Source organism: Bos taurus, chromosome 4 (assembly GCF_002263795.3).
Source record: "Bos taurus isolate L1 Dominette 01449 registration number 42190680 breed Hereford chromosome 4, ARS-UCD2.0, whole genome shotgun sequence".
Classification (NCBI taxonomy): Eukaryota; Metazoa; Chordata; class Mammalia; order Artiodactyla; family Bovidae; genus Bos; species Bos taurus.
In genome coordinates this window covers 94,175,598-94,193,718 of record NC_037331.1, presented here as the reverse complement: position 1 = coordinate 94,193,718, position 18,121 = coordinate 94,175,598, and the positions used below count along the sequence as shown (strand labels likewise).

At 42.8% G+C, this 18,121-nt stretch overlaps 1 protein-coding gene across 7 annotated transcripts in view; it reads left to right on the top strand.

Annotated features, from left to right (window-relative positions):
* The first annotated feature begins 1,422 nt into the window (after positions 1 to 1,422).
* CEP41 (centrosomal protein 41) overlaps positions 1,423 to 18,121 on the top strand; it is a 50,200-nt gene continuing 33,501 nt past the window's right edge. For 4 of the 7 annotated variants that reach the window (XM_059885473.1, XM_059885472.1, XM_059885475.1 and 1 more), the window contains exons 1-2: positions 1,423 to 5,907; positions 17,266 to 17,329. In XM_059885473.1, coding sequence (XP_059741456.1) covers positions 5,743 to 5,907; positions 17,266 to 17,329 — 229 coding nt within the window. In that variant the 5' untranslated portion in view covers positions 1,423 to 5,742. The remainder of the gene's footprint in view (positions 5,908 to 17,265; positions 17,330 to 18,121) is intronic. The other 3 variants (XM_024990556.2, XM_010804460.4, NM_001192121.1) reach the window with 2 other exon arrangements.

Here is an 18,121-nt window from a genome sequence, read left to right as displayed (position 1 = left end):
CATAGTTTAGTCCCTTATTATTTCCCTCTCTGCTTTCCCTTCTCCTGTTTATTCTACCCATAATATCTATCACCACACCACCCCCACTGCACCAGGTAAACATCTAAGTTGTAATGTGTCCAGAAGCCTCTGCTTGCTATGCAAAAGCTTCTAAATATACTCCCACCTCCAGTGGAGTCTCTAAACTCTTCCTTATTTTAGTGGAGGGGAGAAAAACTGGTAATTGCAAATAGTGGAAGGATTTGAGATAACAAGGAAGTTAAAACTCAGGAGGCATGAACGTGCAAGAAGACAGCTGTGGCCAGTTTAAGATCCTGGAGATCAAGCAGCTCTGAGTGACAATACGACTCAAGATTTGACTGGAAGGGTGGGTTGCTAAGGAGTCTGAAAGGACAAGGGCATGTCACACCATGTTGTTGAATGGGTCATCTGCCCAGACCCTGAAACAGCTCAGATGTATGCTATTATTCACAAGCAGAGAGCTAGCCAGTATGAACAGTTCAGGGTAACCTTTCTCCATTCCTGGAAAAACAACTTAAAGCAAAGGACAAAGGGTTACTGTGTTTGTTCCCCCCCGTGTAAAAGGAAATAATAATTTTGATGGATTTGGTGGGACATTTTGGAGCCAAGTCAAACTGTGTGTGTGATTGTTTTGTAAAGGTGCTAGGACTTAATTTTCAGATCTGGAATAAGAACAGGTGGTGGCTGATGGCAGGAGTCACAATGGTTTCCATGACAACGGGACTGGGTCTTAGTCATCCTCCCATCCTCCACAAAACCTTCTGCAGCTTTTCTCATAAGGTGCTTATTAAATATTTGTTAAATGAATGAAGACTCACAGAATGATGTGTGTGCTTTGCAATTAAGGCTGCCGTTCTGTTGCTAGTTAAAAGCTTTTAAAGCAACAATAATGCCTGTATTTCCACATGATATTTTGCACAATTTGCATATTAACTTAACCTGAAAATAAACTACAGATTCTCATCCCTGCTGAACAACCATGTCCCATAACTATCCTTTATTGTGGAAGAAGTATCCAGATGTTTGGCTAAAAGAGCCCTAAAGGGGGGCGGCCCTGCGCGGTGTTTGTGCTTCCACCTTAGCTAGAAACACTTGCTTTTTCCACGCTTTCGAGCCCCTCCCCCCCTCGACTCTCCGCAGCCGCCCACGCGCTGTCTGCAGCTTCCCCTCCCCCCGCGTCCCTCATCCCGCGCGGAGGCTGGAGTCTGCAGGCCCAGGCGAGAGCACAAAGAGCCTCGCCAGCCGGCGTCCCGCGTTGCCCTTGGCAACCATTGAGCAGCGTCTCACTCTCCCTTGACCCTGCAATGAGAGAGTAAACAGGGCATCCATTGGCTGGCAGGGGAAAGCAGGCCAATCGGAGAAGAGGTTGTAGGGAGGCGGCTGAGCGGGGGTTGTGGGGGTAGGAAGCTAGGGTTAGAGGCTACCGGTGAGGCTAGAACCCCGGGCGTGGTCGGTTGGAGCAAATATGTCTGTCCGGAGGCACATTGGGAATCCTGAGGTGAGGGCCAGGTCCGGATCGGAGAATCGGAGGAGGCGGGCGCACCGGAAAAGGCTCCACGTGGGCGGGGAAGAGTAGCCAGCGACTTCCGCCGTCCGGAAGGCGGGAAGCGGCGGTGTGAGGAGGGGTCTGGAGGGGGAGGGAGGTGGGGCGGGTCTGGGGGGAATGAAATGCCTGACCCTTATCCTGCGGCCCATAGGCCACCATCCCGCACAGGCTCATTGTGTTTGTCGCCAAAAGAAGCGAAGTGCATGAAGACACAATCCTTTCCCTCAGAGGGCTTACAGTCTAAGAATGGCAGCTAAAAAAATAAGTAACATCAGGATGAAGCCCAAAACACTAAAGGAACCAAATCAAAGGAACCATCATTTCTGATTATGGGGATACAGAAAGAGCAGGAATAAGTAGACTAAGCTAATTGGAAAGGACGCAAAATATGACATAAATTTTACCTCCTCCTCGATTAAGACCTTTTACTTACTTGGCAGTTTCACACTCAGTTGCCCTCTGCATATGGGGTCATTTCACGGCAACAAATGTTTACTGGATTCCTACTGTGCAGGGGGTGCTAGAAATACAAAGAGAATCAGACAAGGCCTGTTTATTAAGTCTAGTGAGGAAGACTTATAAACAATTTGAGTTCAATGTGTTTGGAGAATAGATGTTAGGAGAGCAGAGAAGAAAGCTAGGGCTCACCTGAGGGAATGAGAGAAGTAGCCTGGAGATGATCCGAAGTCTCAAATTACTAGGCAGATGAAGAAACATCCCAGGCAGAGAGGACCGCCGGAGCCAAGTTAGGGAGATGTGAAACGCTCAGGTAGACAGCACCTCGTAGAGAGGCAGGGCCTCTGTGCCTTGCCAGTGTAACAAACTGGAGTTGCAGCTTGTTTGATCTCATGATGGATGTCTATGAGTTTTGTTGAGAAAGTTGCACCTTTGTTGAGAAAGGTTGAATTTAGGCTCTGCAGGGGAGTGCCATGATCCATTGTAATGTCTACCATGGATGTAGGGAAGGTTGGTGTGAAGAGTAACACTTTGACCAAGGCCTGCTGACTGCTGGTCAGAATTTGAGAAGCTTTGGGGTTTTAAGCAGCCCAGTGCCATGATCAGTTGCGTGTTTTAGGTGGTAGTTGTAATCACACTGCAGACAATGGATTTGAGGGGGCTAGGACTGGGGCTAGGGAGATTGGGGTTAGGTGGTTGTTATGATACAGAGCTCAAGTAAGGCTGTGGAACTAGGGTCAGAGAGAAATACTTAGGGGATAAAATAATCTTGACTTAATGATTAACTCTGAGAAATGAGAGTGTGATGGATGACTTTGAGCTTGGGCTACTCATTAGTGCTGATGCCATTAATGAGATCAGAAATATGGGAGAAAGAGGATGAATAGTCTTACAAGTGTAGGGGTAGAGAAACAGGGATGCCCTCTATGGTTGCGTATTTGTGTCCTGGATAAAGATGTTCAGCTTACTCGCTTGTTTTCATGGAGCACAACTGCCAGTTGTTTTCTTAAGAAAGATTGCATAGGAAATAAATATTTTAAATTTATGTCTACAACATTAGGCATATCTAAAAATTTTATTTTACCTTCATGTTTATTTGCCTGAGAGCTTAGTTAGGTATGGAATTCTTGGTTAGAAATCATCAGTCTATTGGAAACATTGCATCGTTGTCTAATAAGCATTCACTTTTTGTTGTGGAGCGTTCAAAACCATTCTGTTCCTTTGTATGCCACTTGAGTGTTCCTTTCTGGAAGCTCATAGAATCTTCTCTTTGTGACCAGCATTATGATGTTTCACAAAGATATTTCTTGATAGTGTTTGTTCTCACTTTTTGGGGGAGAGGCACCAGAAACTCATGTCTTTCTATTCTGTAAACATTTTTAAAAATTGTTGTTGACTCACGTCCTCCATTTTCTCCATCCTCTCTTGAATTCATTATTCTGATATTGCTTCTATATGACTGGTTCCCTAATTTTCTTAAATTTTATCTCCTATTTTCTACAGCTTTGTTTTCTTGTTCTCTTTGGAAGATGTAACTTTATCCTCCAGTCTTTCTATTGAGTTTTTAATTTCTGCCATCATGTTGTTAATTCTTAAGAACTCTGATTTGAGCTCTAATGTCCTTTTAAAAAAACCTTTATTTTTAAATAAATTCACAGGAAGTTTCCAAAATAGTACAAAGTGACCCCATGTACCCTATACCCAGTTTCCCTCAATGATTATATTTTATGTAAATATAGTACAATATGAAAAGCAGAAATTTGACATTTGTACAATATGTGTGTAGTTTGGAGCTATTTTATCACATGTGTAGATTTAATATAATCAAGATTTGCATGAGTGTTGATTTACAATCAAGGTAGAGAACTATTCCATCGCCACAAATCTCTCCCTCAAGCTACTCATTGCTAGTCACACCCACTTTCCTCCTCACCATCCTAACCCCTGGCAACCATTAATGTGGCCTCTTATTTCTGTAATTTTGAAAATGTTACGTAAATGGAAATCGTACAGTTTGTGACCTTTTAAGACTCGCTTTTTTCACTCAAAATAGTACTGTTAAGACACATTCATGTTGTTGCCTGTAGCAATAGTTCATTCGTTTTTATTGCTGATTAGTATTCTGTGGTTGTATACCAGTTTGTTTAACCATTAAACTATTGTAGGATATTTTGGTTGTTTTCTGTTTGGGCAACAAACAGAACAGAGATATGAACTTTGGGGTACAGTTCTTTGTGTGGATGTTACTTTTCATTTCTCTGGGATAGATGCTCAAGAGTGCAGTTGCTGGGTGGTATGGTAAGCTTATATTTAGGTGTGTTTCTTTTTAAAATATTTATATGGCTGTGCAAGGTCTTCGTTGTGGCATGTGGAATGCAGGATCTTTTAGTTTCAGCATTCAAACTCCTAGTTGCAGTATGTGGAATCTAGTTCCCTGACCAAGGATTAAACCCTGCATTGGGAGCACAGTCTTAGCCACTGAAGCACCGGAAAGTCCCATCTGTTAAGTTTTTTAAGAAACTGCCAAACCAGTTTTCCAGAGCGGGTGTAGCATTTTGCATTCCCAGCCCTAGTGTTTGAGAAATCCAGTGTTTTTACATTCTTGGCAACATTGAGTATTAGAAGCATTTTTTATTTTAGTTGTTTTAATAGGTGTGTAGTGATGACTTCCCTGGTGGCTTAGACAGTAAGGCGTCTGCCTACAATGCAGGAGACCCGGCTTAAATCCCTGGGTCGGGAAGATCTCCTGGAGAAGGAAATGGCAACCCACTCCAATATTATTGCCTGGAAAATCCATTGGACGGAGGAACCTGGTAGGCTACAGTCCATGGGGTCGCAAAGAGTCGGACAGGTCTTAATTTGCATTTTCCTAACTGATACTGGGGCTTCCCAGATGGCTGAGTGGTAAAGAAGTCACCTGCCAATGCAGGAGATGCAGGTTTAATCCCTGGGTAAGGAAGATACCTTGAAGTAGGAATTGGCAACCCTCTCCAGTTTTCTTGCCTGGGAAATCCCATGGACAGAGGAGCCTGGCGGGCTACAGTCCATAGGGTCGGAAAAAGTTGGACACAACTTAGCAACTAAACAACAACAGTATCTGCACAGAGTTGTGCAGTCATCACAGAAACCAATTTCAGAGCATTTTCATCACCCCCAAAATAAATTTTGTAACCTCTAGCTGCTGCTGCTGCTGCTAAGTCACTTCAGTACGACCCCATAGACAGCAGCCCACCAGGCTCCCCCATCCCTGGGATTCTCCAGGCAAGAACACTGGAGTGGGTTGCCATTTCCTTCTCCAATGCATGAAAGTGAAAAGGGAAAGTGAAGTCTCTCAGTCGTGTCCGGCTCTTGGTGACCCCATGGACTGCAGCCTACCAGGCTCCTCCATCCATGGGATTTTCCAGGCAAGAGTACTGGAGTGGGGTGCCATTGCCTTCTTCGTACCTCTAGCTATCACTCCTTAATCCTCTCCTGTCTGTTTCTGTCTCTGTGGATTTGCCTGTTCTCTACGTTTCATGTAAATTGAATTATGCAAAATGTCTTATGTGACTAGCATCTTTCATAATGTTTTAAAAGCTCATGCATGTTGTATTATGCTTTGATATTTAATTTCTTTTTATTACTAAGTAATATTCTTTTGCATGGATATGCCACATTTTTTTTCATGCATTCTTTTATTGATGGACGCTTTCGTTGTTTCCATTTTCGGACTATTATGAATGATGCTACTATGTGTATTCGTACAGGTGTATTTTGTTTTATTGCATTTAGCAGATACTGCATTTTCAGAAATTGAAGGTTTGTGCAATTCTGTATCAAGCAAGTCTTTTGGCATCATTTTCCCAACAGCGTTTGCTCACTTCATGTCTCCGTGTCACATTTTGGTAATTATCACAATTATTTCAAACTGTTTATTAATGTTTGTTATGATGTTCTGTGATCTTTGAGTTACTACTACAACTTGCTTAAAGCTCAGATGATGGTTAGCATATTTTAGCAAAAAAGTATTTTTTAATTAACATATATACATTTTTTAAGACAATTCTTTTGTACACTTAATGTTGTTCAGCTGTGTCCGACTCTTTGCAGCCCCATGGACTGTAGCCCTCCAGGCTCCTCTCTCCATGGAATTCTACAGGCAAGAATACTGGAGTGGGTAGCCATTCTCTTTTCCAGGAGATCTTCCCAACCCAGGGATTGAACCCGGTTTTCCTCTATTGCAGACAGATTCTTTACCATCTGAGCTACCAGGGAAGCCTGAGAGTAGAAGCCTAGTTGAGTTGCTGGAGAAATTAAAGTTAGGGGCTAAATTTCAACATGAGTATGCACCAGTCACTTAATATCCCTATTTTCAGTAATGATAGCCTTTCCCTATGTCTGGAAACCATCCCGCCCCAAGTCCAAAAACCCTTTTCAAGAAATAACTCTATGGATAGCTGCTGTGGTGAGGGAAGGGCAGTCACCCAGTGGCACAGAATGAAAAGGTTTTGAAGATCCACTAGCTTCTTATTCAAATTTCAACCAATTTTGCTTATTTCAGCCTTTTACTTCTGGAGGTGCCTGGAGCTATCAATTTCTGGGCCTTTTAAGAACTTTTCTTGGCTTTCCCTTCAATTTTCTTGAGTATATCAAGTAATTTTCACTTGTTGATGGGCTTCCTAGACTTCTAAAAACACATGTTATCATTTCTCCTACACTCGCTCTCTCTTTGGGGGGTTTTATGTCCTTAAAATAATATCCTTTTAATGAGGTTTTTACTGAGGTTTTGGAAGGAAGTGCATTTGTTTAATATGCTATCTTCACCCAGTAGGTCATGATCTGTAATTATTTTATTTGCTTGTCTATTTCTGGCACATCTACAAGAAATGATAGGGATCTTGTCTGTACTGTGCCACTGCCTGGCACACAATTGTTCTTTAAATATTTGTTAAGTGAGTAAATGAATATATCTCAGCTGGGAGAAGTCAAGGCTGCTGCTGCTGCTGCTGCTGCTAAGTCACTTCAGTTGTGTCCAACTCTGTGCGACCCCATAGATGGCAACCCACTAGGCTCCTCTGTCCCTGGGATTCTCCAGGCAAGAATACTGGAGTGGGTTACCATTTCCGTCTCCAGTGCATGAATATGAAAAGTGAAAGTGAAGTCACTCAGTCGTGTCTGACTCTTAGCGACCCCATGGACTGCAGCCTACCAGGCTCCTCCGTCCATGGGATTTTCCAGGCAAGAGTACTGGAGTGGGGTGCCATTGCCTTCTCCAAGAAGTCAAGGCTAGAGTTCACTATTTGGAAATTAGAAGCATGTAAATAGAATTAAGGCTAAATGGCCCACAGAGAACTTACAGATTAAGAAGATGGAATCCTAGGGAAGACAGTGTTTAAATGGCTAAGAGAAGGATCCATGAGTCATTGGAGAATCAGGAGAGAGCCATTATTGAAGTCAAGTGAAAACTGAAGAAGATGGGACTATATAACACTGTGCAGAAAGGTCATGTGAGTTAGAGGCTGAAAAGTAGCTTATATTTAGCAGTAGGGGATCTCTGACATTGGCTAGCTCCTCCAGGAACCATAGTAGAATGATGCGGACAGTGGCCACATGGCAACGGATGGAAGAGTAAGATGCAGTTACTTAGTTTAGGGGTCCCCCCCACCAACAAGGAGCATAGCTAGAGGGACTTCCCTGGCAGGCCAGTGGTTAAGATTCTGCACTTCAACTGCAAGGTTCATTCCTGCATTCTGCACAGGTTCAATCCCTGGTCAGGGAATTAAGATCCCACATGCTGCATGGCACAGCCAAAAAATATAAATAAAACAAGGAGGTTAGCTAGAAAGTAAAAAGGGTGAGATGGCGTTCCAATTATCTGTTGGTTTGTCATGAGTTTTCTCAGTATTTAGTGGCTTAGAACAACAACAAACTGAAGAAGGTAGGATCATGACCTACTGGGTGAAGACAGTGTATTGAACAAATGCACTCCCTTCCAAAACCTCAGTAAAAACCTCATTAAAAGGATACTATTGTAAGGACATAAAGCCCCCAGAAGAGAGAGAGTGTGTAGGAGATGTAATAACTTGATATTATTATTGGTCAAGTTCTAGAGGCTGACTAGGTTCAACTTGGCAATTACTTGGGCTCTCTCATGTGGTTTTGCAGACAGACAGAAACTGGGTCTAAAGTTATCCTGAAGGCTTTTTTCACATCAGATTGCTGATATAGTCTGTTGCTGGGACCTCAGCTGGTGCTGTCAGCCATGCCACCTACATACGACCTTTTCCATGTGACTTGGCCTTCCCTGTGGTGTGAGCTGGGTCCCAAGAACAAGTGTCTCAGAAGAACCAGGTGAAAGCTGTGTTGTCTTTTATGATCCAGCTCAGAAGTCCTGTGGCATCACCTCCATCAGTCACATGCCCACCCAAATTCAAGGAGAAAGAACATAGGTCCCCACCCCTCATTGGGAGGAGTGTCAACATCACAGCGTAAGTGGGCTGGGAAATCCTGTTGTGGCCATCTTGAAAAATACAGTCTACCACAGGTGGTAGCTGCTGGCAGAGTAAGGGCTGCTGCACATGCAACGTGGGTCCAGGCTGGTGTTTAAGATCAGCAGAATTGGACCAGATTAAAACTCCGATTAAAAAAAAAAATCTCTTTTAAAATTGATACCTAGTGCCTTCATTTTATTGATTTTCTCTTTATGCAAATGAGATAAGTAGAGAAATTCTGAACAAAATATGTAATGGAATTTTTTTTAAGTCCTTAATTGTAAATCATACATTGTCATTTTAATGTGAACAACCTTGTGAATTTCATTTGAAAAGAAGTGGGAAGTCAGAAAAGCTTATTCGTTTTTGAGTGACCTGTGATTCAGACAATCTCCCTCATTTTTTTTAGTGATTTTCCTGCAGAAAAACCCCACTGTTGACATCTCATTCTTTTCCCTTCTTCCCCAACATCCATGTATTCACAAATACATGGTCTTACCTTGCATGTAATAGTGATCTGCCAAAATACTCCTTTGATTGTCTGGCTCATATTTCAGTGTTTCTGATATCTTCCATCATCTCCAGGGCTAGTCCAGACCCTCAGACCTTGCTATTGTAAATTCAGGGGTTTCCACCTGGTGCTTCTGTATCCATGTCCAACCTTACGGCATAGGATTCTATATACCTGTGATTCTTAACCATTTGGTGATAGACCCCTTTGAAAATTTGGTGAAAATCAAGGACGCTTCCCCTAGAAAAATGCACATACACTCGAAGTTTTTACATACAGATTCATGGGACTCATGGACCTCCTAAGTTCCATCCATGGACCCCATATTCAGAACCGCTGCCTGAATGAGGCTGTGCAGTAGAGTAAGAGTTCACGTTCTAGAGCCAGACTGTCCAGTTTAATTCCAGGTTCTATCACTCTTACCAGCTAACCTCAGAAAGTCACTTCACCTCTTTATTCCCGTTTCCTAATATGTAGAATGAGGCTAACACTAGTATCTACTTTAGTGGTGGTTGTGAGGATTAAAGGAGAGAATGGGGAGAAATGCTTAGCTGAGTGCCTGACAACACAGTTAAGTGCTCAGTAAATGTTAGCAGCAATTACCTTTATTATCGTTGGGTCTTCTCCAGCAAATAGAACAGTTTGCTGTTCTCTCAACATGCTTTTGGGGCTTCCCAGGTGGTGCTAGTGGTAAAGAACCCACCTGCCAATGCAGGAAACATAAGAGACTCGGGTTCGATCCCTGTGTTGGGAAGATCCCCTGGAGGAGGGTATTGCAACCCACTCCAGTATTCTTGCCTGGAGAATCCCATAGACAGAGGTGCCTGGCGTGCTGCAGTCCATAGGGTAGCAAAGAATCAGACACGACTGAAGTGACTTAGCACTCATGCAAACATGCTTTTAAAAGTGTCCTTGCTATTATAATTTCTTCCACTTAGAATACTTTTTCCATCCGTTTTCCCCATTTTGTTATCCACAGAAGTTCAACCCTTGAAACACAGCTCCAGTGCCATTTCTTCCATTCAGTCTCCTGTGTCACCCCCAGTGTGAGAGCTCTCTCTGTTCCAGGTTCCTCCAGCCCTTGATGTCAGTGCTGCCCACAGGGCACTAGCACTCACACTGCATGTGGCTCAGGTCTCAGGACCACCTCCATGCATCTGGCAGTACTTAACTCCTCTCACGCTGGCGCAAGGCCCTGTACCAGGTACACAGGTAGAGCCTCTGTCCCAGTGCAGGCAGTGAGGGGTGTAAACGGTACAAAGTGCTGTGACAGTCTAGGCAGGGAAGAGATTTCTATCTGGCTGCACTCCCCAGAGGAGGAATCTTCCTGGAAGATGTGCTTGTGCTGGGTCTTGAAAGCTGACTAGAAGTTAAACTAGATAGCTGACTACCTGCTATCTAGGCAGGGTATCTATCTATCTATCTGCTATCTATCTAGTTGAGGGTATTTTCTTTCGACCCTCCCTAGAGATGTAAGCCCTCAAAGGGCCTCTGACACTTTTGGTTGCTTTCAAAGAGCCTGTACTAATACCACAAACATGAACTTTCTCAACTTTCTCCCTCCTCCCTCCCGTTGAACCTTCATCATGACCACCTATCTTATTTCATTACTTATTGGCTGCACCACAGGGCCTGTGGGATCCTTTTTCCCCCAACCAGGGATCAAACCCACCCCCCTGCATTGAAAGCACGCAGTCTCAACCACTGGACCACCAGGCAAGTCCCCTTATTTCATTATCTTAAATATATTTCCAAAGCTGCACGTTCCGCCTGGGCTCTGGGCCTCATCTTCTCCTACTCCCTCGTTTTCATAACTTCTCGCCTCATTTTCAGCCTTTTATTCAGCCCATTTGTTTATAAACATCCTCGAACCTCTCCTTCCTTCAGACAACAAAAACTACTCCTTAGCGACTCTGAAGGAAAAAAAAAAAAAGACCCAACTGGCTACTATGCTCCCTTCTCATACACTTAACTTGCTTTTTCGCTTTTCTTGGTGTCAGTTTACCGTAACGGCACCCAGCAGGGTCATCAACCACTGTTGGTTCATTCAGTCCAAATGCACTTTTCTGTTTTCTCTTCCTTGACCTGCATTCTTGTTCACTTGTTCATATTTGATCTCCTGTTCTCTGACTTGACAGCATCAATCGCTGTTGACCATTCCCTTCTTCCTGAAACTCCTCTTTAATTCTCATGACCCACTTTCTTGTGGCCTCTTGCAAGTTTCACCCACAGTGCTTTTCTGCACCTGACCATAAACGTTGGGGATTTTTCCCCCTCAGCCTGTACATTCTCCAGTGGTGATTCTGTCATTCCCATGGCTTCCCCTGCTGCCTGCATGCTGACAACCCCCAAATCTTGTTTTTTCTAGTTCAGAAATCTCTCTTGGTCTGCAGACCCCCTAGATATCCAGCTTGCCACTTCCATTTTGGATAACCCACAGATACCTCATTTTCAAAATGCCCCAAACAGAATACATAATGTTTTCCAATATATGCTTCTTCCTTAAGTCCTTTTTTGGGGGAATGGTATCACTGTCCTTTGGGCTTGCCAGATGGCACAGTGGAAAAGAATCTGCCTGCCATTGCAGGAGATGCAAGAGACACAGGTTCAATCCCTGAGTCGGGAAGGTCCTTTCAGTTCAGTTCAGTCGCTCAGTCGTGTCTGACTCTTTGCAACCCCATGAACTGCAGCACACCAGGCCTCCCTGTCCATCACCAACTCCCGGAGTCTACCCAAACCATGTCCATCGAGTCGGTGATGCCATCCAACCATCTCATCCTCTGTCGTGCCCTTCTCCTCCTGTCCCCAATCCCTCCCAGCATCAGGGTCTTTTCAAATGAGGCAGCTCTTCACATCAGGTGGCCAAAGTATTGGAGTTTCAGCTTCAACATCAGTCCTTCCAATGAACACCCAGGACTGATCTCCTTTAGGGTGGACTGGTTGGATCACTTTGCAGTCCAAGACAACCCATTCCAGTATTCTTGCCTGGAAAATTCCATGGACAAAGGAGCCTGGTGGGCTACCATCCACGGGTCACGAGGAGTCGGACACGACTGAGCAGCTGAACGACAATGACAATCACTGCCCTTCCCCTGTTATACTGGTCAGTTTTAAAGATTTTATATCTTAAAGACTTTTTAAAACTGCCTCTCACCTTTACTGCCACTTTCTTAGGACCACAGATTCTCTGAGCACAACCTCTTACCTGATCTTTGTACCTCCACTCTTGACTATGATCCTATTAGTTCTCCAGGGTGCTGCCAGAGTGATCTTCCTAAAATGGAAATAGGATCCCATCCCTTCTCCCTAAACCTTCCTCAGTTACTCCCATCAACACCAGGGTTCCTCAATTTAAGCACGATCGACATTTGGAGCCAGCTAATTCTTTCTGGGGGTTGGGGGTTCCTCCTGTCGTTGTAGGATATTTAACAGCATCCCTGGCCTCTAGTTACTAGATGCTGGTAACTTACCCACCACCCAGTCCAGACATTGACAAATATCCCTGTGAGTTGGAGGAGCAAAATGGCCCCTTTTGATGTACAGGATCCATAGTGATCTACAGAATAAACTCTAGGTTTCTCAGCATGAGTACGAGGCCCTTTGTGCTCTGCTCCCGCCCTCTCTAGCCCCACTTGGCCCCATACTGCCCATAGTCCCGCAGGTCTGACGGTTACCAGGAACCCTGCAGCTCCCACTACTAGTTCAGCTTGACTGACTTCCTCAGCCCTCAGGTTTCAGCTCAGAAGTCACTCCTCAGGAAGTAGTTCCAATCTTAGCACACACCCCCTGCTTCCCTCTGCTTGTTCATCGTGCAGTGTGACATCTGCTCACTTGTCTCACATCCTAGCATCAGAGAGAGCTGGATGGCAAGGACTGGGTTTTGTTACCTCTGTGTCCTCAGCATGGCAGTTTACTCCTAGTAGGCACCCAGTAGATGTCGACTGAATGAATGGTTGGTGCTCAATAAGCCTTTGTCGAATGAATGAATAGTCCTCCTTGAAACAGCTGCTTTTCTCAGCTCTTTCACTTTCCACCATTCCATCCTGTTTATGTAATTGAAAAAAAGAAGCTAGTTGGTCAGTAGGTCAAGAAACAGTCACCCTGAAAGCAAGGATTTTAAGGAAAAAAAGTCTGGCAGTTCCATAAACTGTGTTCTGCATATGCTAGAACACGAGAGTTTTATGTTATGGTTGGTACCAGAAAGTCAGGAACAAGGATTTGGACCAAAATGGGAAAATGGGCAAGAAACACTACATTTTTGTCCTGTAACATATGGATTTCTCATTAGTCTATGTAAGGGAAAACCGGGGGCGGGAAAGGCTCAGCCATTGCAGCTGTCCACACTCTCTCCCCCCATCATTCTGCTGCCACCACACCTGGTCCCCAGAGACACCCTCACTTCTTAGCTATGTTGGCTGAGGTATGGACAAATCCCCCTGGTTCAGCAGAAACTAGCCTGGAATCTTTCAAAATAAGCTTTGCTAGGAAACTAGTGGGAAAAACAAGAGTAAAAACAGGAAACAGTGTATAGAAACTATAAAAATACAGCGTGTGAAGGGAAGAAAGAAAGGGAAAGACAAAAAAGAAAACCCCTTAGCCTGCGATAACTAAATTCGAGTTTTAGCTTTCCTTGACTTAATTTAACAGGCACATATTTTCCCTGGGTTTTTGTTGTTGTTCGTTTTATTTTGTTTTGCCACAGTATCGTCTCCCTCTGGGGAACTCATCCTATAGTCCTCTTTTCAGTCTTTGAATATTTTCCGTCTCTCACTTAAGAATCTTCTCTGTCTTCATCTTAGACGTTAGAGTCACTTTTTCTTACCGACAGCGGGGTTGCTGATCAGATGGAGCTTTCCAACCTGTCTCAGGATAAAGAAGCTCGGGGGTTCCACCTCTGAGTACTCATGCCAAGTGTCCATGACAAAGGTTTTATTTGCCTGGGGTGAAATGAAAAACACAGACAATATCAATGAGTTTTTTAATAACACTGTAGAGCTGATCTTTTTATTCTAGGATTTTTTCTTTCTTTTTAATATTAAAATAGCAGATGGAAATTGTGAGGTTTTACTTTGTTTTTGTTTATGTCCTTGTCAAAATTAAATGTGGATAATTTTCTGTAGGTATCCCAATTTTAAAAAATTCTCCCTGGTTTACAAAATCAAAAACTCTGACTAATAGATATTCTGTAAGACATATATATATATATATATATATATATATACCCTATTTTTTATGCTTTGTGAGTCATTTGAAAAAGTATTTTAACATGTGGATTTGTTTTTCAGTCCTCCCAACAGGGCATGCTGTAATTTAACTATGTTTTCAAGGGCAAATGATATAGGTTTTAAAATCTAATGTTCTCTTCTAAGAAACTAAATAGTAATATAATAATATAATCCTCACAATAAAGGACAAAAACTGTATGGACCTAACAGAAGCAGAAGATATTAAGAAAAGGTGGCAAGAATACACAAAAGAACTATACAAAAAAGATCTTAATGATCCAGATAACCACAATGGTGTGATCACTCACCTAGAACCAGTCATCTTGGAGTGCAAAGTCAAGTGTGCCTTAGGAAGCATCACTACAAACAAAGCTAGTGGAGGTGATGGAATTCCAACTGAGCTAAAAGATGATGCTGTGACAGTGCTGCATTCAATATGCCAGCAAATTTGGAAAACTCAGCAGTGGCCACAGGACTGGAAAAGGTCAGTTTTCATTCCAGTCCCAAAGAAGGGCAATGCCAAAGAATGTTCAAACTATCGCACAGTTGCACTCATCTCACATGCTAGCAAAGCAGTGCTCAAAATTCTCCAAGCTAGGCTTTAATAGTACATGAACCATGAACTTCAAGCTGGATTTAGAAAAGGCAGAGGAACCATAGATCAAATTGCCAACATCCATTGGATCCTTGAAAAAGCAAGAGAATACCAGAAAAACCTCTGCTTCATTGACTGTGCTAGAGCCACTGACTATGTGGATCACAACAAACTGTGGAAAATTCTTAAAGAGATGGGAATACCAGACCACCTGACCTGCCTCCTGTGAAACCTGTATACAGGTCAAGAAGCAACAGTTAGAACTGGATATGGAACAACAGACTGGTTCCAAATTGGGAAAAAGAGTACATCAAGGCTATATATTGTCACCCTGCTTATTTAATTTATATGCAGAGTACATCATGAGAAATATCAGGCTGGATGAAGCACAAGCTGGAATCAAGATTGCCGGGAGAAATATCAACAACCTCAGATATGGAGATGACACCACCCTTATGGCAGAAGGTGAAGAGGAACTAAAGAGCCTCTTGATGCAAGTAAAAGAGGAGAGAGAAAAAGCTGGCTTAATAGTCAGCATTCAAAAAATGAAGACCATGGCGTATGGTCTCATCACTTCATGGCAAATAGATGGGGAAACAATGGAAACAGTGGCAGACTTTATTTTGGGGGGGGCTCCAAAATCAGTGCAGATGGTGTTTGCAGCCATGAAATTAAAAGACACTTGCTCCTTGGAAGAAAAGCTATGACCAACCTAGACAGTGTATTAAAAAGCAGAGACATTATTTTGCCAACAGAGGTTCATCCAGTCAAAGCTATGGTTTTCCCAGTAGTCATGTATGGATTTGAAAGTTGGACCATAAAGAAGGCCAAGCACTGAAGAGTTGATGCTTTTGAACTGTGGTGTTGGAGAAGACTCTTGAGAGTCCCTTGGACTGCAAGGAGATCAACCAAACCTAAAGGAAATCAATCCTGAATATTCACTGAATGGACGGATGCAGGAGCTGAAGCACCAATACTTTGGCCACCTGATTCAAAGAGCCGACTCATTAGAAAAGACCCTGATGCTGGGAAAGATTGAGGGCAGGAGGAGAAAGAGATGACAAGAGGACAAGATAGTTGGATGGCATCACCAACTCGATGGACATGAGTTTGAGCAAGCTCCAGGAGATGGTGAAGGATAGGGAAGCCTGGCGGGCTGCAGTCCATGGGGTCAGAAAGAATCGGACACAACTGAGTGACTGAACAGCAAACAACAAAATCCTCATTCTAGATATTTATTTATTGGTTGAATATCAGTAAATGTGCCCTCCATGTGCTAGGTCCTGGGTGAAAACAAATTTGAGTAAGTTATCATTCCTACCCTCAAGGAAATCCTAGGCTAGAAAAGAAGGTCAAGGTATAAACAATAGTGCAGGGTTCAGTCCTCTAGGAGCCAGAGAGAAAGTAGCTAATTTCACCCTGGACACCTTTATAGAGGAAGTGAAGTTTTACACATGGACAGTTGACAATTTGCTAAGACTGGAAACCTGAGTGAACCTGGTACATTTGGAGAACATTTGGGCAACTTCAACCCAGGAACATGTGGGAGAGAACAGAAAATGAAGCTGGAGAGATATTACCCAGTTCTAATCTCAAATTCCACTGCTACCTGTCACTGAACATCTGCTTTTCATACTTGTAGGCCAGAAAAAAAGCCTGAGCAAGAAAATTGTATTTTGTAATGTCTTTATTCATTAGCCTTCCCTCTCTTAATGGCTTTTGAAAATGCCACTGAAATTTAATATGGGTAAATGCCTTGTACTTGGATTCAGATTTACTACCAAAGCACAGGACAGGGGAGACCTGACAGCTTTTTACTGACCATAAACTTTCCCTGAGCCCATGATACACCCCAGCTGCCGTGAGAGCAGATGCCATCACGATGACATCTGTGAAGCTTCAACTCAAGGGGAGTTGCAGGAAAGACCTGCCAAGCCGGGTCCTGACCTGGCAACATCTGGGCAGTGTGCTCAGGTCTGCGTGCCATTTTTTAGAGGTTGCATAGATAAAATCTAGAGGGCATCCAGAGAAGACAGCCTTCAAATCATCATCTGAAGGGGAAAACTAAAAAGGAGAAAAGAGCTGCCTTTAGTTATTTTAATGGCTTGCTTGAGGCAGGGTGGAATGGTTCATTCTAGGTTGTATCAGTGGACTGGGTGGAAATTAGATCAATTTTGGCTCAATGTCAGAAATCATTTTCAAGAGCTTTTTTCCTAATTGCATAGTGCTATGAGATTATTTTGACAAAATATGGAAATGTTTTGACAGAACATGATAACCATCTTCACCTGTGGAGAAGCTGTAGTGAGGAGCCCAGTTGGACCTCTAGAGCTCCTTCCATCTTTAAATTCAATAAATTTTAGAATTTGTTCTAATTGTTAAAGTACATTGTCCCTTTCCCAACAGTAACCCAATTATTTGTGAATTTTCTTATTTTTTAGTATCTGACCAGAAGGATACCACAAAACCCAAGGTATCAGCATGTCAAGTCAAGACTAGACACTGGTGAGTAAAGATTAACAAATTAAAACTTTAAAAAAATCTTAATAGCTGATTATTGACAAAAAGCAGTATGTCATGCCTGATAACAAATCATAGCTAAAAGTTTCTCACTGTCTTGTCTGATGTCTTTTTGAGTTCAGGACTTATGAAAGCTATTTTTCAGATTATCTTTAAAAACTCCACTCACATAATTGAGCTTACTATAAATTGCAAAACTGATTAAAAACAAACAAACAAACATTGTTTAATAAGTTACAGGACTGAGGCTAATAAAAATATCAGGACGTCACCTCTATCTTGGAACACCTTTAAGTATATTAAGCAATTTAAGTATATTGCTTAAACCTGGGAGTAATCGATTATACTTTGTGCATGTTCAATTCCCTATTTGCAGAGTGAAGCTACATGCAAAGTTCTGGGCTATGGGACATGTAAAGATGAGTGTGAACTGTTGATTATTGCAATCAAAGAGCTTAGATTCAAGTGGAGGCAGACAGACTTGAATGAGTAACTAAAATACCAGACAAAATTAAATTAGTGCTGCAATTCAGGTAAAATGAAATTTAAGAGTGCATTACTGCTTATTTCCATGCTGTTGACATTTTTCAGTGTCAGGATGAAAACCACTCCCCAATCCCCTGGTGGATTTGCAGTCTTGTGAGATTTTGGTTGTTTGTTTAGTTTTTTTCAACCTCTTAAAGTCTGCTGTGGAAAATCCATCCTATTAAGATGGCTTTGCTAGTAGATTGGAGTACCACATGCCTTTAGCAATACTGAATTTTCTACCTATAACCT